Source organism: Melozone crissalis, unplaced genomic scaffold (genome assembly GCF_028551555.1).
Source record: "Melozone crissalis strain CALT ecotype California unplaced genomic scaffold, PUWL_Pcris_2 ptg000016l_1, whole genome shotgun sequence".
Classification (NCBI taxonomy): Eukaryota; Metazoa; Chordata; class Aves; order Passeriformes; family Passerellidae; genus Melozone; species Melozone crissalis.
Genome location: NW_026535794.1, coordinates 51071707 through 51093951, shown reverse-complemented (window position 1 = coordinate 51093951; position 22245 = coordinate 51071707). Strand labels below are relative to the sequence as shown.

The 22245-nt window shown below is 34.7% G+C and overlaps 1 protein-coding gene across 1 annotated transcript in view; it reads left to right on the top strand.

Annotated features, from left to right (window-relative positions):
- The window catches only part of CNTNAP2 (contactin associated protein 2), a 1011078-nt gene that overhangs the window by 433905 nt on the left and 554928 nt on the right, over window positions 1-22245 (top strand). Inside the window, exon 4 of the mRNA XM_054274302.1 lies at window positions 7660-7807. Coding sequence (XP_054130277.1) covers window positions 7660-7807 — 148 coding nt within the window. The remainder of the gene's footprint in view (window positions 1-7659; window positions 7808-22245) is intronic.

Below are 22245 nucleotides of genomic sequence, written 5' to 3'. Positions count from 1 at the left end.
GCTCTAAGTCAGGGGTGTGGAATGACACTGCTGAGTTTGTGCTTTCCTCTCCCAAGTGTGCCCTCTGGTAACAGCTTCAACAGCTTGGGTGGCAAGTAACCCAGTAGAGTAGTGGGGCTGTGCAGAAGAGATACAAGAAGCTTTGAGACAAGAGTGAGGAAAGGAGTACAGTTCTGAAAATTACTGAAAAGCTACTTGAAAGTCATCAAAGTGTGCAAAAAATTCTAAATTCATCAGCAGTAGAGAGGGAAAGAAACCAAGGACCTGAGTTCCCCTGTGTTTGACCTTCTCAAGGTGAGGGCTCCTGTTACTGCTGAGCTCTGTGGACCAGCAGCCAGTGATCAGGGAGCAGTTGCTGTTATTATTTCAGTGATGATTGCAATTGTGCTTAGGTGTTTTGGAAACACGTTCTTCCTGTCTCTCTTTCATTCTACAGAAGATGCAGCAGAAGTCATTTTTTGTGTATTAATGAATAAAACCTCATAACTCCTGTAGAGAAAAGCAGGTTTTATACTGGTCTGTACAACCATTTTGCACTGATTTTTGTATTCTTTTTCTTTTAACATGAATCAGTCAGTGGGCAACTTTTTGGAACTAAGGTGTTGATCACATTCTTTATTTTGTAGAGTACATTTATATTGTACCCAGAAAAATTTATATTGCACTGTGCAGCAACTGGAGAGCGGTAAGTTTTTAATTTAGTTCCTGTCTCCCACTTTGCTTCACTGACCACAAAAGGTTCAGCTTTCTAATTTAGACATCAATGTTAATACTTGACAAAGTGCTTAATAAGAATTATTTTATTTTTACAACCCCATAAAATAATTTAATTTTTTACTCCATATTCCATTTATGTGGAACAGAGGCAGTGAAGATTAAGGCAAAACTACCTAATGGTTTTGTGTCTCCCTGGAACTATACTAAGTGCCACAGAAAATGTTTTTGCAACTTTGTTGTCTAGCACCACATTGGAACTGTCACAAGGAGAATCCAGCACCTGTGCTGTATGGCACAGTCTGTCTGTTGACTTCATGGAAGATGGCCCATTCCCATCTGGCAGTCCACGGGCATGGACATTGTGTACTTCGTTCACTCATGCAAATAAAGGAGCTATCTTAGAGATACCAGTCCTATTCATTATGAAACCCCATGCTGCTCCTGGAGTGGGTCTTGCAGTGTCTAAGTGTTAAAATCTGTTTCGTGTGTTTAAGAGTAAGAGCAAGATAATGATTACTCCCCAATGTGTTCAGAAGCTACTACTAATAAAGCAATCAGTTGATCTTAACAACAAAGATGGAATGTTATTCAGTGGTGGGAAGGTTGTATTTTCTAAATTTAAATGAAACTGTAAATGCTGGATACTAAATCTTGGGAACAAATTGCAAAAGACTATACTAAAGGACAGGCTTCCATCAACAAAATTTTCCACATCAAGCTCATGTGGTTTTCCTCTTGCATTTAGATATGGTTTAAAATGAGAAAAACAAACAAACCACCCCAAAACCTCAAGGTATTCCAGCCTCAGATCTTGAGTGTATCAGGATGAATAATCACAATTTTCTCTCTGGGAACTGTATGAATCTCTGGGGAATTAATAGCAGGTAATTATGAACATAAATTAATATCATAATGATATTCAGGAATTTGTTAAGACTCTGCAGGAAACATAACTTCTACTATTAGTGTTGACTCTACAACCCTAATTATATTTTAATATTTTTTGTGTATAGCTTAGGTTCAAAAGAATTTTCAGATTGTTCCCATTTTATGTCAAGTGAAACAAAACCTATATGGCTCAGCATAGGGGTTAAAATTTCTTCTTCATTATATAGGCCAGAAAATAATTTAGGAGCTTTGTTAATATCTGTTTTAGAAATTTTACATGTTATGTTTTTTATTTTTACCAAAAAGGGAAGAATATCTTTGCCACTGAGGTATTTCACACATCGCTGGAATAGTGTATTCAGTTTCAGGATAGAGAGAAATGCAACGCTGTTGGTGCATTTGCTGAGATGCTGTGATGTTCCATAAAGTAAAATTTAACAGCATCCATATGTCCATGTCCCTTGTTCATGAGTCTAAAGGTCAGGGGAATAGGATTATTAAATGGAGTTGTGGGTCAAAGAAAAACAAACAAAACCCTTCAGTCTCTACACATGTGCATTGTCAGATGTCCTGCCTCAGGTATTCCAATGATACAAAGTCAACAAAGGGTTGCTGTACAGTCCTTAAAAGAAGTCAGTTTCCCTAGCAAAATTTAGGTAGTTTGGTAGTATTTCTGTGCATAAATAAAGAATGAACAATTGTACGTGGACGTATGAGAAAAGCTCTTAATTCTTGTGTTTGGGATTTATGAGCAAGATAGATAGGGAGTTCTTTGTTTGTTTATGCTTCATTACTCAAGTAAATTAAACAATGATAATATCCTACAACAGTGCTAAAAGACAAAAGAATGTTTCACTTACATCCAGTTACTGGGTCACGTTCTGGACGCAGTAGTTGGGAGGGTGTGGGGATTTTAGGTTTGTGGGTTTTTTTGTTTGTGTGTAGGAGTTTCATTTGTTTTTCATTTTAAAATAAAAACTGCAAACATCAACACATTAAAACTCACAGATTTGATAATGAAGCTCATATTTGTAATTTTTCTTTCAGATATCCAAAATTATGCTCAGGTATCAAATCTTGCTCTTCAATTTTCTGTCTTTAAGTTTTAAAAACATTTTCTAGGTACATTATACAGAATGGAATCCCTACAAGTTATCTGTGAATAAAAAATGGCAATATCCCTTAATTTTTTTTTTTGAGAATTAGAGATTTCTATAGATTTTTGTTAAAATACCAAAAAATCAAAGTTCCAGTAGAGGAGATTGAGTTCTTTTTGAGTAAAAGACTAGTTGTCAGGCTATAAAATATAGGTGTATTTTGTTATAAAGATCAATAATTTTATTTTGCTAAATCATTGTGCTTTCTTTTGAACAGTGCAAGGCTAAAAGGCAGCAAATAAGCTTTGGGCTTTAGTCTTTGCATGTAATGATAATTCCATTAAATTTTTCATCAAATTATGATGAATGTGTGGTTAGAATATGTTTTCAGCATACAAAGAGAGAATTTGTACTTGAAAGTAAACTTCCTAGGAGTCACTAGAGAATATAAGGGTGTAAGGTGAACAAAAAGATAGATCTGATTAAAAAATGCTATGAAAGGTTTTGAGCATAGGACAAAAAAGTGTACTCAATTCCAGTGAAAGATAACATTGAGGTTATACATACTTATATATATACATATATATATATGCACACTCATTTATAACTCATTTATATAAAAGAGAGAAATATGGCTGAGGGAGTATATGGATTGTCACTGAAACTGGGATTTACTGCTAGAACTGATAATAGAATCAAGTTCCTATGAGCTCACCATCAGCAGCATTACAATGCTTAGTTGATCCCATTTGTTGTTAATTCTGAGCTCTCAGGAGTTCTGATCATTTTAAAACCACAAATCTCAAAGATGAAATTTAGCACTTGATGAATCATTTGAGGATTTCATCATTTGGGATAAGGGAAACACCTGCTATAGCTTTTAATTACTTTCAGATACTTTTGTTTTCTTTTCAGATGCATTTCTGTGTGAGGTGATTATGCAGAATGCTGTAGAAATGTTGTTTTGCTTTGAATGTGATTGTTTTTAGGCAAAGAGTAGAGTATGCAAATTGTAGTGTTACTAATTGTGCTGTTCAATGGAGAGAATGCAGAAATGTTTCTTCAAGGAAAAGATCACTGCTTCCTATGAGTTACTTTTACTCCCCTCAGTACAGATGAAAGTATAGAAACCTGTCAAAACTGAGGTAAAATGGAAATAACCTAGATCTGTTACTTTCTGATGCATTTCTTTTTCATTTGCCATTATTCTTTCTTTCTGCAACCTGTTTTCCTACCATATTTCTTATATATCTTTTTTTTCCCCCCTTCTTCTTAAAGTTATCTCTTACATTCTCCTTTACCCAATCCTCTTATTCTTGCTCTTTGAGTTTGCATGACACAGTTGGGCTGGGTTTTCATAGGTATTAAGCAAATCTTCACCAGAAAAGAGGAATTGATGAAGTTCAGGTTTTGTCTTTTTTTCTTAAATGTCCAAGTAGTAAAGTAGGAACAAATTTTTTAAGCATCTTGTCTTCTCTGAAATCTGCTGTGGATTTCAGTCAGCTTGTGCAGAACCAGTTCATGATATGAATTTTTTAGGGCCCCTGGATTTGATCTGCTTTGCAGTGCCAAACATCATTCCACTGCACTGCTGGTGGAGAGTTTCCAGCACCCAGCCAGCCCTGCTCTGCTCACTGATGGTCCAGATTCCTGAAAATTCAAGTGTAAAATGCTTTCCAGATTTTCTTTTTTGTGCAGAGGGCTGGCAGCCATAACCAAAGCTGTCAACATCTCACTTTTGTAATCCTTCTAGTTTTTGAAAAAAAATTTGGTTTGGAATTTGGGGGTTTTTCTATAAAATAAAAATTTCAAGGTTTAGTCAGCTTGGCTCACCTTGGAGTCCCAAAAAGACCCCAGTTATGTTTCCTGAAGACATATTCTGCCTGCCTGTGGATGTTTCCATATTTTATAATGGTATTGCTATATCCGATTTCTGCTCTTTATAGAGCTATAGTCCCAGGGAAAAGACTCTGTACTGTTTTCATTATTGCAGTGTCAAAATAAAGCTAGAAGCATAGATTTTTTTCCCCAGAAATTCAGAGACATAAAATATTTCTTACTTTGATAAAAAGGCAAAAAACAACTATGAAGAGTACAACAGTGAGTATAAAATCAAAGTTGTGTAAAAAGTACTAGTAATTAAAGAAAGCTATGAAAAAAATTTAATAGTTCCTCGTTTAGGAAAAAAAATGTCATTCTCCTGTTCCATGCATCGCCCTATTTTTATATCATCCCTATTTTTACATCATCCTAGAAAGAGCATACACTGAAGCAATTTTAGAACTCATCTCTGAATAGATCATTCATTTGGATGGAGAATTCTTCACATGAATTAAGTGAAGAATTAATTTTCCCCTTAACTAAGTTAGATTCTCTGGTATATAGGTGATGATGGTTTTCAGTGAAATATGGGAATTTTTCTCTGCTTTGCAGAGAGCTGAGAGATTGTAAATATCCTTTTGTTTATCTGGTTGAGGACCTAACCACCATCCTTCCATCATTTTACTCTTTGGTTAAAGTATGAAAGTGTCCATTTTTGTTCACTTAACATTTCAGGCATTTCTGTGCCTCCATATTTCAGAGATAAATTCTTTAATGCTGAGAATTTCTTTTTAATCCTTTATTGTAAAAAGCAATTTCTGAAAAGGAGATTTTGTAATGCTCTTTCTTTGTCCATAGAATTGAGTACTGTAAAATAATTGCAAATTGTCCTATTACAGGAAGCTAAAAGCATTTTGGCCAGTTCTACTTACACACCACTGTTAAGCTTTGTGCTATTTCATTACAATGCTTATGTGAATTTATAATTTAGCTCTACTATTTTTAATTATTGATTAGAATGTAGTTGTTCTTTAAGTGCTGGATAAAAAATAAGTCTGAATATTAACTTCCCATAGCTTTGCTTCCAAGTTGGCCAAACCCTTACCTTCACTTTTCTCCACTTTTCTCTTTAGTTGTGCAAAGATATTATACTGAATGTCTCTCCAGTGTCCCCATTACAGTGGGGTGGCTGAAGCATATTGGCAAAGCCAAAGTTAAATTTAAAAATCACACAATTTTTGCTGCAAACTCTGATGAACTATTGATTATTTATTTAATTTATTAATTTTAAACTGTATTAGTTGGACTGTTAAAATATGTTATCTGTCCTATAAACCTGCCCTGTTAAATTTTGAAAATTATTTGGAGCTAAACAGAGTTTCTTCTTAAGGAGTGACAAAACTCTTGGTGAATATGTTTGAAAGCTCCATTTAATATACGTTCAAAAACACTGTTTTGAAAGGATTTGGGGACTTATTTTCTTATCTTTTTTTGTTCTTATTCTGTTGCTGTCCTGTGGAGCACTACCTTTGAGAAAAGTGGTTAATAACATTCCCAGTCTTTTTGTTGAAATGTGAGCTGAAATTTGAAGCAGCTTACAGAAGTTAGTATCCAATACAAGAAGAGAAATGGCTTATAGAACAAAGAATTTTGGAGTTGGGCTCATGAGACAGTATTTTACAGATAAGTGAGCCATTTTGATACTTTTCCCGGTTTGGGTTAAAGAAAAAGGATGATATCTGGCAATAATATTTAAGTGACTTAATGAAATTAATAATCTGAAAAACTTGTCTACTTTATACAGGTATTTGCACTTTTTTTGAAAAAAAAATAGTTTTGCAAGGAGGTTTCTTATTGTAAAACTCTCTATTTTATTTTTCTTTTTAGCCAGAGTTTCATTCCCTGTTAAAAAAAAAAAAATCTCTTATTAGAGTTGTGGGTCTAAATTATACTTTTAAATCCTATTGGCCAGAAAAGGAGATTTTACAGCAATTGTGCATAATTTTCAAGGTCCTGTAAATTGATTTTTCAGTCTTGCAATAATGGATTTTGGCCTGGTATTTGCATTATCCACAAAGCGTGTATTACTGTTTCCCATTTATTTAAATGAAGGCTGTGTTTAAAAGATACTCTTCTGCTGGAGACTGAATGGAATGTGTTTTATTAATCTGGGACTGCCTTATTCTCTGTTGACTATGTTTATGCATTCAGCAGAGGTTACTGATTCCTATAGCAATAGGAACACTTGAAATGTCAGGTACCTGCTGGGATCAGCTCTCTTTCTGACAAAAGACTGGTAAAGCACAAGTCAGGGTAAAAATTTCGGAGAGCTATAGAAAATACTTTTGATTGTGTGAATCTTTTTTTATCTATAACTTAATTAAATTGTGTAGAAAATATCATGTCTTCCTATATTCAGCTTCCTTTGACCATAACACTTCTAGGAAATGAAAAAAAAATACAAATAAGCCTCAACTAAAACAATCAGCAAACCTACATTTAGTAGGGTTTTGATAAGATTATACCAAGCATCATAAAATAAAAACATTTCCAAATTGAATTTATTCTTGAACTATGGAGCATTATCTTGCATGCTCAGTAAAACATACATATTTAAAGGAATAAAAATTTTTATTCCCTCCATGAGGTTCTGTGATTCCTAGAACAAGATTAAGCAAACAGGCAGCTGCTCAGCAGCATTTTTTGTCCTTGGTCACTGTATGCATTCCTTTGTCTTCTCTTCAGCTCAGAAGAGAGGACTGTTTATTTCCTTATACCACCCAAATATATAAGTACTTCAAAGACACTAATTAATGTCTCACTAACTTATTTATTAAGTGAGGAGTGCCATTGTCATTGTTTAGCACATCAATAGCTGCAGCACAAAAAAATAAGGTGAATGTAACTGTTAACGTTTTAATTTTGTGAGTCCACCAAAGAATGGATCTTATGCATCTTCCTTACATCTACCACCACCTGGATCTACTATGCATGGAACAAAATACTTATTCTTCTAAGACATATTTTTTGAATAAGTAGTGTCTGAGCATGTATTATAGGATTTTAGATGTATTTCTTCAGATGCCAACCATAAAGGCACTGGAATTGATTTTTTTTTTCTTCTTTTTTCCCTCAGGCATTTCCTGGAAATACAAACTCTGACAGCGTGGTCCGGCATGATTTACAACATCCAGTTATTGCTCGCTATGTGAGGATAGTTCCTTTGGACTGGAATGGGGAGGGCCAAATTGGGTTAAGAATTGAAGTCTACGGTTGCTCCTACTGTAAGTTTTTCCATGAAGATCCTTTTTTTCCCTCCCCTAAATAAAGACTCACTTGGAATTTTGGATTAAATCCAAATGTCAAAGACTTTAGTCTAGTTGTGTTGCCTAGGGCTTAATGAAATATTTGTTGGAACTTTAATTATGAGTTGCTAGTTTGTTCTTCTCTGGAAGATACAACATTGGAATTTGCAATTGTGCTTTGAAATTGCTCCTTTCCATCTTCATGATTTCTGTTGTAGAAGGCTTTGGCTATTGTATAAGCTTGATTGGGACATTTGAGGAAGAGATCGTGTTCAAACAAATGTCACGTTGGGTCTTGAAAGATAAAATGGAAACAGGGCATAATTTATTTCCTGGTGAGAGAGATAAAATCAAAGCAGTAAATTACAATTCTTTCTAAATATCTGGCACGTTTTTCTGTGGCGTATTTGAATGTGACTTCAGAATTTCTTCTGAAATCTGGGTGAGCAATGGTACCAGGGCTTCCATAGCTAAGAGCAGGACTGATAATGCTTTTGGAAATGATGCCCTTCCTTTAATTCCATCCAGCCAGTGCTTAAGTTGGCAAACCTGCAAAACTGAGTTTATGATATCCTATTTCTATGTACTTTTTAGGCAGTATCCTGGACTTTTTGGTATTTTAACTGGAAGATATTATTTGAGATTTGTCTTTCAATAATGAGACTTTAGAATAAAATGTGGAAGACTCATCACTGACTTCCTTGGGTGACATAAGACCTATTGGAGGCCTTTGCCATCCTGACTACCAAAACCAGCTGTGATTTCAACTGGTTTTTGTTTGATTAGATAGTCAACAGACTCCATATTTTCCTTCAACACCAATAGAACCATGAGGAATAGAGTTATGATATTATTTTTCTTATTTCCATGCAATGAATGTTTTAAAAATGTATATTGAATCACAGAGAATTTCCTAACAGCTGGAACTTAGTTGAGAAATCAATTCAAACTTGCTATAGTATTGATGCTGCTGTGGTGGGGGTGCACATGATTATAAGAGCAGGACCTGTTGCAATAAGACAAAGCATAATGTTTTTAAACTAATGGGGGGTCAATTTAGATTAGATATAAGGAAGTCATTTTTTACAATGAGAGTTCTAGAACTCTAAAAATTTACCCACAGAGGCAGTGGATGCTCCATCCCTGGAAACATTTAAACTCAGATTTACTGGGACTCTGACGAACCTGAAGTAGTTGAAGACGTCTCTGATTATTGCAGAGGGATTGAACTAGATGGTCTTTAAAGGTCCCCTCCCACACAAACTGTTCCACATTTCTATGATATCTGTTGCGTATGGACCTGTAGATTTCGCTAAAGTTACCTACAACTCAAAGAGATTTAGCTTCTGAAGTTTTGGGTACAACTCTGATTATTCAGTACATGGCTCTTAATAAACAAGTGTTTACCATCATACTGCTAACATGTTTTACGTGCTGTTTTAAGTACACCAAACACTACAGCATGGTTAATTTTCCATCATAATAAATACTTGCTTCTAAGTATACCTGATTGCTTGTACATCAAATGTAAATTCAGGCCTTTGATGCAAGAAACCAACATCTAGTTTGCTGTCAAATATAACTCTCTTTAACAGAATAAAATGTAGCAGAATCATATTTACTGCAATATTTACACATAAAAATGGTACATTTTGATGAAATGAATAGACAAAATGCTGTAGGTACGCAACAAGATACTTTTAGAGGCTTAAAGTAAATGTAAGAAAAAGTAAAACACAGCTTGCTGACAAATTTATTTTAGTTGTTTGATGGAAAGTTGCTTGCTTGCTGAACTTTTGGAGGGGAAAAAAATGCCCCTGCCAAGGACACAATGTATGGAACCGTAAAAATAATGGTAAAATGTGTCTTCAAAGAAGAACTAAGGTGGCCCAATATAATTTCATAATTTTACTGATAGAGTATTACTGTTCTGTTTGTATTAGAAATTATTACAGTAATCACTGAAGACTTTTTTATTGTAAGATTTAAAATAATATATTCTGGTTTTATGTTTAAAGGGACTTTTCTTTCAACATTTCTGCTATAATGCAGTGTGGTTTTTACATATAGGAATGGGGCTGCTCCCAAAATGGTGTCAGTAGAGAGCAGTACAGCAGCTGAGAAGAAAAAGTAAGAAAATAAATGCGTAAAGAGAGAGGAAAGCAGCCCTTTGGTATGAATACTCTAACCAGGGAGTACTGTTTACAAATTCTCAGCTTGTCTTCAAATGAATTATTTGGAGCCAGGTGTAAATGCTGCACCTTTCCATGTAGATGTGTCCTTTGGCAGAGGCCAAGTTTTTAACCTTATGATTAGAAGTGCATATATTTGCATATAAATATAAGCACTGCCATTAACCAGTGTTATTTGCAGATTAATCCTTCTTGTCACTTAAGGAACTAACCATTTAGATAATCACCAATTTTAAAAGCCTGATTAAACAACTGGCTTCTACTCAAATCTGCCCCAACTTTTGGAACTATTACCTTAATCAAAGGTTGTCCAATGCATCATAATTTTAATTTTCTTTTAGTTAACAAATTAATGTATTTTTCTTATTTAGATCTATTTAGATGCAAAATTCAGATTTTCCCACATTGCACACAAGGTTTAATTGGAAAGCCATGCACACTGACTGTTAAAACTCCTTCCTTGCACAATGCTGCAACCTGGTCATTAGCCTCAGACCTTTAGGAAAAATGCCTCCTCCTATTGAACTGCTTATTCAAATATCAGATCGCTAATTGCCATATTTCAGGTTCCTATTTTGTTTGTATATGTATATAAGATACACATTTAACTTTTTTGTACCAGGGTGAGATCCATGTCCTTCCTTGCCCAGCAAATCAAGTTTAAAAGAGGTATGTTTTCCAGAGAGTAATTACACTTCACATCTGTACCCTGAAGAAGTTAATAGCATTACCAAATCTTCTTCTTGTGGTGTTGATTTGCTTAAAGTCTGTTCTTTTAAATTTCATCTCTGTATTTTGTGTAGCTGAGGTCTGTAGGTTGTCTTCTATCAGAAAAGTTCACAGAAGTCACCAAAAAAGAATTAGGGGCTTACTCTACAAAAAGGTTCAGAATGAAATTTGGGTTTTATTTTTTTTTTCCTATAGACAAAAACGGACTATATATTATTAAAAAAAAAAAAAAGTATTAAAATTGGGTAAAGAACTTGCTTAATAGCTAAACTAATGAGGAAATTTCAAGCAAAATAAGCTTGAGAAATCACAGCCGATAGACTATTATATAACATAAAACCCACATTTTGGTCAATGAAACTTTTAGTTTTTATTTTAAAATTGTGAGTTTATTTTAAAATTGTGAGTTTCATAAGCCATAAAGTCTTTACACTTGAAGTAACATCATATATCTAAGAACAAGTCACAAAGAAGAAAGCAATATAACCAAAGTCAAAATATCCACTGAAATCAGTTAAATGAAAACTGATGACTGAGTTTTTTCATGCTCTTTTGAAGATAGAGAGCAATGGCACATGACATGCATCTTCCACCATGTTCACTTTCATGAATTTTTGAGACAGGCAGCGAAGACATGGCATCTGGAGGCCATGAAAACTACAATACAATACTTTTACTCCTGATTCATGAAGATCATAATAAGCTCCTGCAGGATCACTGCCATATGAATAGCTCCTTTAATCTCCATCCTGTGGCAGATGAATGCCTACAAAAAAAGGGCAATAAGAATATTATTGCATAGGTTTGGCTATGCCTTTCAAGGTAGCTCTAAGAGACCTTCTGGGTCATGAAATCCCATGAGAGGAAAGCACTCATGCTGCCTTTATTCATAGAGGAGTTTTTTATATGGCTGTGCTGATTTTCTGAATCTAAACAGTACATTTGTATCTTTTTAATGCAATTGCACATTTGATGGTAAAAATTTTTAAGGTTTCGATGACTCACTTCTGAATTGTAGGATATACTAGAAAAAAAAACAAACAACACCTGGAGATGGCAGAAAGCCATGCAAATATTCAATATACTCAGGGCAGGAACACTTATAAAGCTCCATAAATGGCTGCAAGCCAAGCTGTTTGCATTTACTGACCAGCTCTATTTGCTAACAGTTAGGAAGCAGTGTGACTGAACAAATGTCATATGACCTGTATTTGCAAATCTGTTCTTTTTCAGATATTAGCTCAACTACATGCACTGCTAGGTCAAATGTAACTGTTTCAGTTTTCTGATTGATGACTGTTTTGGGATTTTTTTAGAGAGGGAGGGAAAAGAAGGAAAAATAGTAACCACAGTCACAGTAACCACAGGTTATTCATAAAATAATGAATATTTTTATGGCGAGCATTTACTCTACAAATAGCAAAGTGAATGAAATTTTGGTCATGGAATCATGTTACAAGAATGAAAATGAAATTTGTAGGTGTTCCTAAGGGATGAGCCAAATGAATATTTGCAGGAACTGATTAGGAAATATTGAAGTGGTAAAACCTGTGGCTGAATAGATCTTTTGGTTGCTGTCGTTAATCTGGTTTGCCAGCTGTGACTTTGAGTTAAAACACTGTTTCCTTTGACAGTTCATTCTGCTATGCTTATACTTATTTATACTTACTTATACTTAGCATTCAGATGTACTTAGCTGCTAGAAAATCTACATTTTCAAATTCTGCTTAGCTTGGTTTCATGCTACAGGCATTAACTAACTATCCATGTCTCACTGTGCCCCATGGTTGCCATACACACTTAAAAGAGAAACTTCCATATTGTCCAGAATAATCTGTTGCATCCAAATACCAAAATGTCTGTTTAAGGCAGATGAGAAAGCTGCTTTATTTCCCTTTTGTTGAATCTTATCAATTTTCACATGTCCAGATTCAAAGGTACACCCTGGACATTGTGTTTTACCAGAATATAGCATAAAAAAGGTCCCTTAAAGTGTCAACAGGGTATTTCTATTGAAATACCCTGTTGTATATTATTATAAAATAAATTATAATGTCCTAATAAGTGTATGCATACATATTTCTGCTCTTACACTTTTGGTACTTGTGTGAATATATGCCTAAGTAGTGAGGGCACTTCTGTAGTCCAGTAATCTGCATAAAATTTCCTAGCTCTTCTTATGATATTTTATTACTTACAATAAATGTGCCACTATGTTTTCTGGTCTGACTTTTCTGTCCACTTAAGTGATGAAACATCATAAAAATATTAACTGTCAGAAAGGAAGAATAATTTTGAAGAGTTCATTTTGTGGAATTGCATAGTATTTCTAGAAACTTTACTAACTTGCTGTAAGTGACAGATCTTTGAACATACAGGGATTGTAATGTGGGGAAAAATCAGAACTAAAAGAATCATTTAGCAGAGGCTGCTGTGAGCTACAAAAACTTTCCTTGTATCAGTGGTTTGGACAGTAAAGAGTTCTGCTAAGCATCCAGCTGTTTTTCCTTCTCTCTCAAATTTCAGTATTTCTATCCTGGGAACATCTATACCTATTTAGGCCTATGTGTTTGATTTGTAGCCTTCATCTTCACAGCTCATCAGTGGCAAACATAGCTTGATATTCTCCTTCTGACATTAAAGGTGCATGGATGAATACTCATATCTAAACTATGGAGACTGAGGGAAAAGAACTGCGAACATTTTCTTTGCAAACTTTTAAAGATCTGTTTGAATTTGTGCTCTGTTGCTAAGTTTGCTTCCTTGTTAGTGTATTTTTTCCCACTTTTTTGTCAGACAAGAGATTTGGTTTTTTTCTGAAGGTCATGAAAATGGACACCTATTATCCTTCAGATAGTCTCAGGTCATGTTAGTCATTTAACAGAAGAGTTTTGTAATTTAAGACTAAAACTACACTCTATCTTTTTAAGTATTCTCAGTACAGATTTTTCTTCTCCATGGCATCTTCAGGAAAAAACACTTGTGACTGTTCCTATACACATTTTCATATATTTTGGCATGAAAAATAAGTGAGAACAGGCTTCAGTCCATTTATTACCTTCAGATGTTATCATTGACAAACACAGGCCGCTTTTGGTAATAGATTTCACTTACATTTTAAAATAATATTAAAAAGTCGTGGTTTTTGTTTAGTGCATTAAGAAATAAACTTCTAAAATCAGAAGATTGAGGCTGAAACAAAAAAAATATTTCCAAATACCTTATTGTTTAACTTTTTTTCTGAATCAAATATTTCAAAAATATTTGACATAAAAGGAATTTTTAGTAGAAAAAGGGTTGTTTTATTCTTCATCTTTTTGTTAATCTGATGCAATTTGATGGTTTTTTTGCTCTCAACTTTTCTTTTTGCATACAGTAAATAATGAAAAATCCTTTATTTTCCACTTGTAATTGTAATAAGGCTACTGGCAGATATTCTCAAGCACCACAGCTTTGGGAAGTGCAACAACTGTGTGTGTTCTTTACAGGTTCATTTGTTAGCTGGCAATGAAAGTATAATCAGTGTGCTGGTTTCAGCTGTGGCAGAGTTAATTTGCTTCACAGTGGCAGGTGTGGGGCTGTGTTTTGGATTTGTGCTGAACACAGGGTTGATAATACAGAGATGTTTTTGTTATTGCTGAACAGGGCCTGCACAGAGCCCAGATCTTTTCTGTATCTTGTACAGCCACATTGATGAGAAAGTTGGTGCTGCCTGGGAGGACACACAGCCAGGTCAAGTGACCCAAACTGACCAAAGGGACATTCCAGACTGTGTGGTGTCTTGTTCAGCATATAAAGTAGGGAGAAGAAAGAAAAAGAGGGAGATGGTTGAGGTGATGGTGTTTGTCTTCCCAAGTAACCATCGCAAGTGATGGGGCCCTGCTCTCCCGGAGATGGCTGAACACCTGCCTGCCCGTGGGAAGTGGTGATTGAAGTTTTTGGTTTTTTCTGTCTGTGGCTTTTGCTTTCTTTATTAAACTGTCTTTATCTTAACCCATGAGTTTTCTACTTTTTACTCTGCCACTATTTTCCCCAATCCTGCTGGTGAGTGAGTGAGTGGCTGTGTGGGGCTTTGTTACTGGCTGGGGTTAAACCATGACAGTCAGTCAGAGAAAAGCAAGTATATTTTGTAAGAATGGATGACCCACCAGCTTTTTAAGTCATAATCCTAAAGAATTTTCAATTACACTTGAATATTTTTTAAATGATTCATCATTTCCTTTAGAAGAATGTAAAGCTTGTTTGTAAAGGTTTTTTTAATACTTTTTTTGCTTTGAAACAAAGGAAAATTTTCCCCTAGTATAGAAACAGAATTTATGGCCAAATTTGATAAAATCTTGCAGGATTTGATGAATGTTTTTTAAAGTCAGATATGGCTGTTGTGTAAAAATAGCAGACTAATGTTTTCTAATCGGTTTTCCAGTGACTGCCCACACACACCACAGGAGGGATCCTCCTTACAGTGGTCTGTAATCAGTTAATAGGAAGATGGAGATTTAAGACATATCCTTCAATAAGCATCTGAAAACATCAAAACCAGAAGCAGAACTAGAGTGTGCTTTTTCACAAAGTAAGAATGGTAGCATTTAGGTAACTACAGTCAAAAACTTCAGTCTAATCACAACAGTCTTGCTTTTAATCTTTCTTTGCCTGAATGAGGACTCATGATGTCTATGCCCAGTATTATTTTCTTGCATTCTTGTAAATGGTGATTGATCTCTTTGTCCATGGTGACTTTTTCACTAGAGAAATCAGGTAAGCTTTTATTTTTCTCATGAAACAAAAAAAATTCAGCAGATTTCAAACTCGAGGTCTTGATTCTATGCCATTGATTTGAACCTCACTGGTATTTATTTTCTTGAATGTCTGAAATAAAATATATTAAGGATGCAGTTACTTCCAGACTCAGTTCAATTTATTCTGCTTTTTCTCGGAGGTCTGGGTGAAGATGATGTGTTTTGTATCTTTTATTTTAGGCATGGCAAGTGGAGTCTAACTGTGAGTAAATTCTTATTTCCTCTCTGCCAAAGGTTAGTGTTCTCTGATTAGAAAGTGCACTTATCAGAGAGTCAGTATTTTTCCTGTCAGTATTACTGACAGGAAAAAACAAATTTAACTCTTCATAGTAATGCTTTCATAAGGTTAAAACAAGCCTTGGTGTTTATATGTAGTGTATCCCTATACAGAGTTATGTTTCTAGACAGTCCTGTTTCAAAGCTGAGCCTCATGTTCATGAGCATACCTTTGGAGAGTTAGGTCACTGTGATACCAGCTTCTCCATGAATCCTCTAAAACAGGGGAAAAGTTCCGATTTTTTCATCTTAAGAAGGTGACATTGTATGGCCCTTGTGTGGCCAATAAATGTCCCCTCACTTTTCACTCACTGCTGCTATTTTCCTTCAAAAGAACAAAAGAGTACAGCTGGAAGGGACCTACAAAAGTCCAATTAATGACCAATTCAGGTAACTAATGTTATACTTAAAGTATAGTATTAGAGACATTATTCAAATGCCTTTTAAACATTGTAGCTCTGTTAATTGCCCTTGACAGACTGCAGGGGATGCTTTTTAAAGCTAAACTGAAGAATGCATTGTCCTGCTCCTGGCTGCACATGCACATCGTGTTTATGCTTGTGAGCATTGTCTCTGAAACAGAGTCAGAAAAATAAAATTAAATCCTGTTTCCAGTTGTAACCTTTGTGTTATATGTCTTTCAGAGACTGCTGGCTTTTCAGACAAATATTAGCACTGTTATTCAACTCATGGTGAGCACAGGGAATGGAATAGAATGAAATAGAACAGAAAGGAACAGAATAGAATAGAGCATAACAGAACACAACTGAACATTTACGTTTTGTCATGCCCAGAGCTCTGCAGGAGAAGCTATGACCCAGGTCTGAGGGCTGGACCCTGGAGAACAGCTCTCTGCAGGGCAGGTGGCAGGGCCATCCAGGTGACAGGGTCACCAGTGTCCTCACAGCTCTGGGATGAGACCAGAGCTTTCAGGTTATCCTATATTATTCTCATACTGCTTCTCTTGGTGTACAAATATTTAGACATTCTCTTAAATTCTTAGTCCTTCCTGGAGCTGCATAAATTTCCAAACAGCACTTCCACTCTGAGACAGTGCCTTGCTAAGCCTTGCCTTACCTTCAACTTTCCTGATGGTATCCCCATCCAAAGAAGGAACATCTACCTTTCTGTCCAGCCTCCCCTGCAGGTGCAACTGGAGAATGAGGTAAAGCTACCTAGAGTGTCTTGCTACCAACCATCCAGTCCAAAAATTCTCTGTTGCTAAAACCCCATAAGAAAGCAAACAGTCAAACAAACTTTTGGGTGTGTTTCTTGTACCTTTCTCTTCTTCTTCTTTCTTCTTGTCTCTTCTTTCTTCTCTCTTTCTCTTCTTCTTTAGTATAATTCTTGTGAATTATACTAAAATAAACAAATATTTGGCTTAGCTAAGCAATATCTTAGATTCAATGGCTTCAGTAATGAGGGCATCAAATCTCTCATAAGCTTTCAGAGATTGGATTCTTTGCTGCTCTTCTTTTAGTCTGAGTATTTCTTAGTCTGTCACAAGAAGTTATTAATTCACAATGGAAGGGTTCCATGCAATTTGTATGGAAAAATGTTAGCTCTATTCAGATGTAGCCCTTTTTATTAGAAGATTTTAGCCTCCATGATGTTGGAGCATTTCTGGTTTTGTTCTGACTGTAATGCTAAGAAAAGGAAAACAAAGGAAAATTTTCCTCTTGAATATAGTTCAAGTTGAAGTGCTTTTGTCTATGGTTTCATCTGATATTTAGATGGCTTCCTAAATTGCTCTTCGAATAGAAAAGGTTTAGAAAGTTCACTTACTAAGTACCTGTTTGTACCTGGTGCAGACTGAGGTGAAGGAAAATCCTTTAAATAACAATAGTTGGGATTTTTTAGAAATGCCACTGTGCATCAGAGATGATTAAAGCCCTTATAGTGCCCTGTCATTTCTGTAGTGCATGTAATAATAGTAAAATGGGTGTAGAAATGTGGGGGAAAAAATTAGGTGTCTTTTAAAGATTAAGAATTTATGGCACATTTAGAATTTGACTATGCTTTAGGAATTCATGGTGAAACTTGTTAAATACTGCAGGAAAAATTTAAATATGCTCATAAGTTTACGCGCATTAGTTTGAAATTCTGTTTTAACATTTCGCAGCGGTTCAATCGAACAACAATGACAAGGTACAAGTCAAAATGGTAACCATAAGCAAAGAGTGAAAATGCATATTCAAATTTGGGAGTAGTCTTTGCATTTTCACGGTGACTTAAATTCTGAGATCTACATTCATTAAAAAGAACATAAAATTATGTTGTATGAACTGTATCATATATCATATGCACATATACCTATTTCAGGTACCTAGTCTGATCTGTTGCTAAATGAGCAGCTGCCTTTCCTGTGCTACCTAGAAACTAAGAAAACCAAGCTCTTCACATAAGTACCTAGCAGTTCTAAAATTTAAGAATATATTTTTAAATAATGAAGAAAGCTGTGGAAATTTTGAAAGTAATGCAAGTCAATCAAAAAGAAAAGAGTAAAAAAGTTATTTTTATGCATTCTAATTCTGTGTATTCCTCAGATCTTATCAGCCAACATTTTAAAGTTTCATATGGATTACTGTTAAAAAATAATGGATATCTTATTAATAAATAGTAAATATTTAAAAAATAATGAATAGCTTATGGGATAGGATCTGATCCTATAAATCCTCTAGAAACTTTCTTGCATAGAAATATTTACATTTCCAGATTGACAGGGTAGTTGGAGTTTAATTCTTTTAGTAGGGACATGTTCTTTATTACTTTTTTTTCTAATAAAACATATGTCTTTAATTGTCCTCTTGGTATTAAATAAATTGAAGGACTTGAGAAACTGGCTTTCTAAAGCCACAACTATAAAAAAACTAAGGTCAATAATTTACTTACCTAAAAAAAGCCCTAAAAATTGATCAGGAAGAACTGTAATTTTTATACCAAACCCAAATGCAAGGCAGGCTATGCTGTTTTGTAGTGATTTGTTTTGGTAATTATCTTTGTTTACGGTGAGTCAGACCCAGGGTATTTTGTTAGGGGGTAATGAATCAATAAAGAGAAGCAAACTTTCAGTAAACATGGACAGGCCAGAGAAGGTAGTTGCTCATTTTCTTCAAGGTGGGAGGACATTTTTGTGGCTGTGGTAGAGGATGTTTGCAATAGTGTGATATGAGAAATGCCCAATGAGCTTATATCTTACAGTAAATGGTTTTTAAACTGATGCAACAGTTCTAATAAACATCTTCAGTCCTGCCCCTTTATTGACTGCCGTTCCAAGAGATTCAAAAGGAACCTAGTAAAGCCTGTGTTTCAGCTGTTTGTCATTTTAACCTTTCACTGACTGACCTAATTTATCTCTCCTTTCCATTTTTAGTTATTTTTTCCAAAACTCTCTGCTATGACTTCTGTCTCATTGCTTTAATGGTGTAGTTTACTGATTCTGATCCTTCCTTGTCTGATTTTTCATAAGTAAGCATGAAAAACATGGGAACATTCAGGATTTCTTTCTGAATTTTGAATGACAGCAGAAATGCACAGTCCTTTTCCTACATTTAGATAATGAATTTGTGTCCAGCTTGTGAGTAAAAGTTAATTGTCTTAAAGCCCTCACTTGTGGAAAAAAGTTAAAGTGATTTGAGTTGAACTATTTACATTATCAGTGGCTTTGTACCTCATTATCATTTTTATTCTTTCTATAATATGGGCATGAGACAGTGGACAATTTTTGGAAATGTCAGGTTCTGGATATACGATAAATTTCAAACTCAGTTGGCAGAGTTTCAGCCGTTTCAAAACTCAAAAAACGACTTACATAAGTATAGGAATAAGATTATTTGTAGCAAGTTCAGGGGGAGACTTTTGTCACCATTAGTTCTAATGTAACTAATCACAAGTATTAGTTGTACACAGCATTGGTTTTGGTGGAAAACTGGCAGGATAATTGCCCAGGCGCTGAGTATGCCTCTGTAAACTTAAGCTAGGTCACAGTATAAATCACCCAATCTGAAAACTGAAAGAAGGTAGTGCCATGTCTTACACATTGCTGAAGATTTCTACTAACTTGAAGGAAATTTTGGTGGTAACAAATGGCAAAGAGGTCTGTTGGAAGTTTTTCCACTGCACGCTTTTAATAAGAGCTGATGACATCTCACCAAAGGCTTTCTGTCAGTGATGATTAAATGCTTACACCATTTTCAAACATTATGTGCAGGCAAGACTTCAACTCAAACACAACTCTGAGTTATGTGGCAATTCTGCTGAAAACTTTTAATTTTGCGTTATTCCAACTTAATTCTGACCTTAGGTTTGACAGCTGTGTCTTAGGGTAGCTACAGGCACAGTGGATGGAATCTCTTTGTGTGGCACTGTATTTTCCACAGATGAAGTAGGGGAATTTAAACAATTGATCTTCTGCCATAATGCAGACATTAAATACTTGCTATGAATAAACCAACCTCTTCTTTTTATTAAATCCAGCTGTAGAGAGGAACGTCATCAAGCTAGACAAGCACATACCCCTCGGTTATTTCACCCAAGAGAGAGCTCAAATATATTTTCCATGTACTTTGACTTTTATTTATGTTAGTAAATGTATAAAGCCAGTATTATTCTTGTATTTGAGCTTGCAAGTTTCTATGTTTCTAATAAAATCCTTAGTTTGAGCTGAAGGAAAAATACTTTGAACAATTCAAATCCCATTGAACCTTGGAAAAGCACCTCTCCAAAATGAGGACAGGCTGAAAGTTGTTTTCCTTTTCTAATAAATTCTGAATATTTAGAAAAGTTTACAGCTCAACCATGTGAGAAAGGCTAACTAGAAATTTAATATCCATTTTTTAACTTTCTTTACTTTCTTGTAACTTAAAAGTTGAAAATGACTGAGTTTCATTTGTAAAATAATGAAAGTAAAATATCTCAGCAGTTAATAATCTTTTTTTCTGTAAAATAAGAAATCTTCCTGCCTAGTTGTTGCAAATTTTACATTCAGCTTTTGATGAAATTTATCTTTGGATTTTCTACAATTTTCTATTGATGGTTTTAAGTCAAAAGAATCAGGAAATCATCAGGTTCTGCTGAAAAACATTCTGTTGCGCAATTTTCATCCACCCATACTAAATCCAATAATAACAAAATACTTTTAAACTTGTGCCATAATTTATTTCAAAGAAATTTTCCTTGTTCTTACTGAGGTGCCATTTCCCTTGACTTTAGGGAAACAATAGCAAAACTGCAGTTGACAGCTTAAAAAAATATAGTATTTAAAATCACAAACATAACTACTTAGGACATTTATAGAAAATTGCAATAGTTCATTTTTTATAGTTTTATACATGTATTCTCCTGCATTGTAGAGCTCAAGAAAAGAGCTTATACAATTCAGCTGTTTAAGAACATTGGCATAGAATGTATCTTAATTTTTTTTTTTTTTTTGCATGTACTGTTTCAAAGGGTATCAGTCTGTTTTTCTCAGTTTTCTGGCATTTCTCTTTTCTTGACTCAATTTTCTGAACTCAAGAATTCCTTGTCTATGCAATCAGTATTATGTGATTGTAAACTGTATTGACTCTCAATAAATTAACACTGGAATTTCTGTTCAGATGCTACCAGAACAGACTTATGATGAGCCTGCTGTACCTGAGAACTCTTGCTGTTTTTAGAGAATTTTTGAAATGTATGTGGCCATATAATCTATACTCAGTTCAGGGTCAGAATTGTGCAACCAGTGGGGATAATGCAGCTTCTGGGGATAAGGCAGGAGTTAGAGCCAGAGAAGATGAATTCATAGTTTTAAAATAAATGTTGTTCTTTATTTCTTCCTTTTCCCTCCAGCATCCACATTTAATCCTAGGTTCTATAAAGAATAATGATGTGAGTCCTTCATGATCTTGTCCATCAAGTAGTCCCAATTTCTGATCTCTCTCTTCAGATCCATTGATTTTCAGTCTCCAGCTCCTTCTCTTTGTCAGACATGATATTCATTCAACATACAGGTTTTCTGCGTAAATTTATTTCAGCCTCTTTCAAGATTTCTCATACTTTTGTGAACAACTTTATAGTACAAAGTGACCTGGACTTCTGCTGTCTTCAAAGACTTAAAGTGTAGGATTTTCCCAAAATTTCTGATTTTAACAGTAAGTCAGCTTTGTTAAAGTGTTGTTTCATATCTCTAACAAACACCTTACTCAACATTATGTTGAATTTTATAAGAAAAAAGTCAATATTAAACTTTCTGAATCTTATATCTCAAATTCCGGATTTATATGTTTCATTTAATCAAACCTTAAAAATTTCATTAGGCTTCTTACAGATAAAAAAACCCCAATAAAACTGACATTAATATCATTCATTTTTGACTTAACATTGCAAATCTTAATTTTTTTTTCCTCATGATGGATAAGAGATGGGGTGGAGAAAGAAGTTGGCA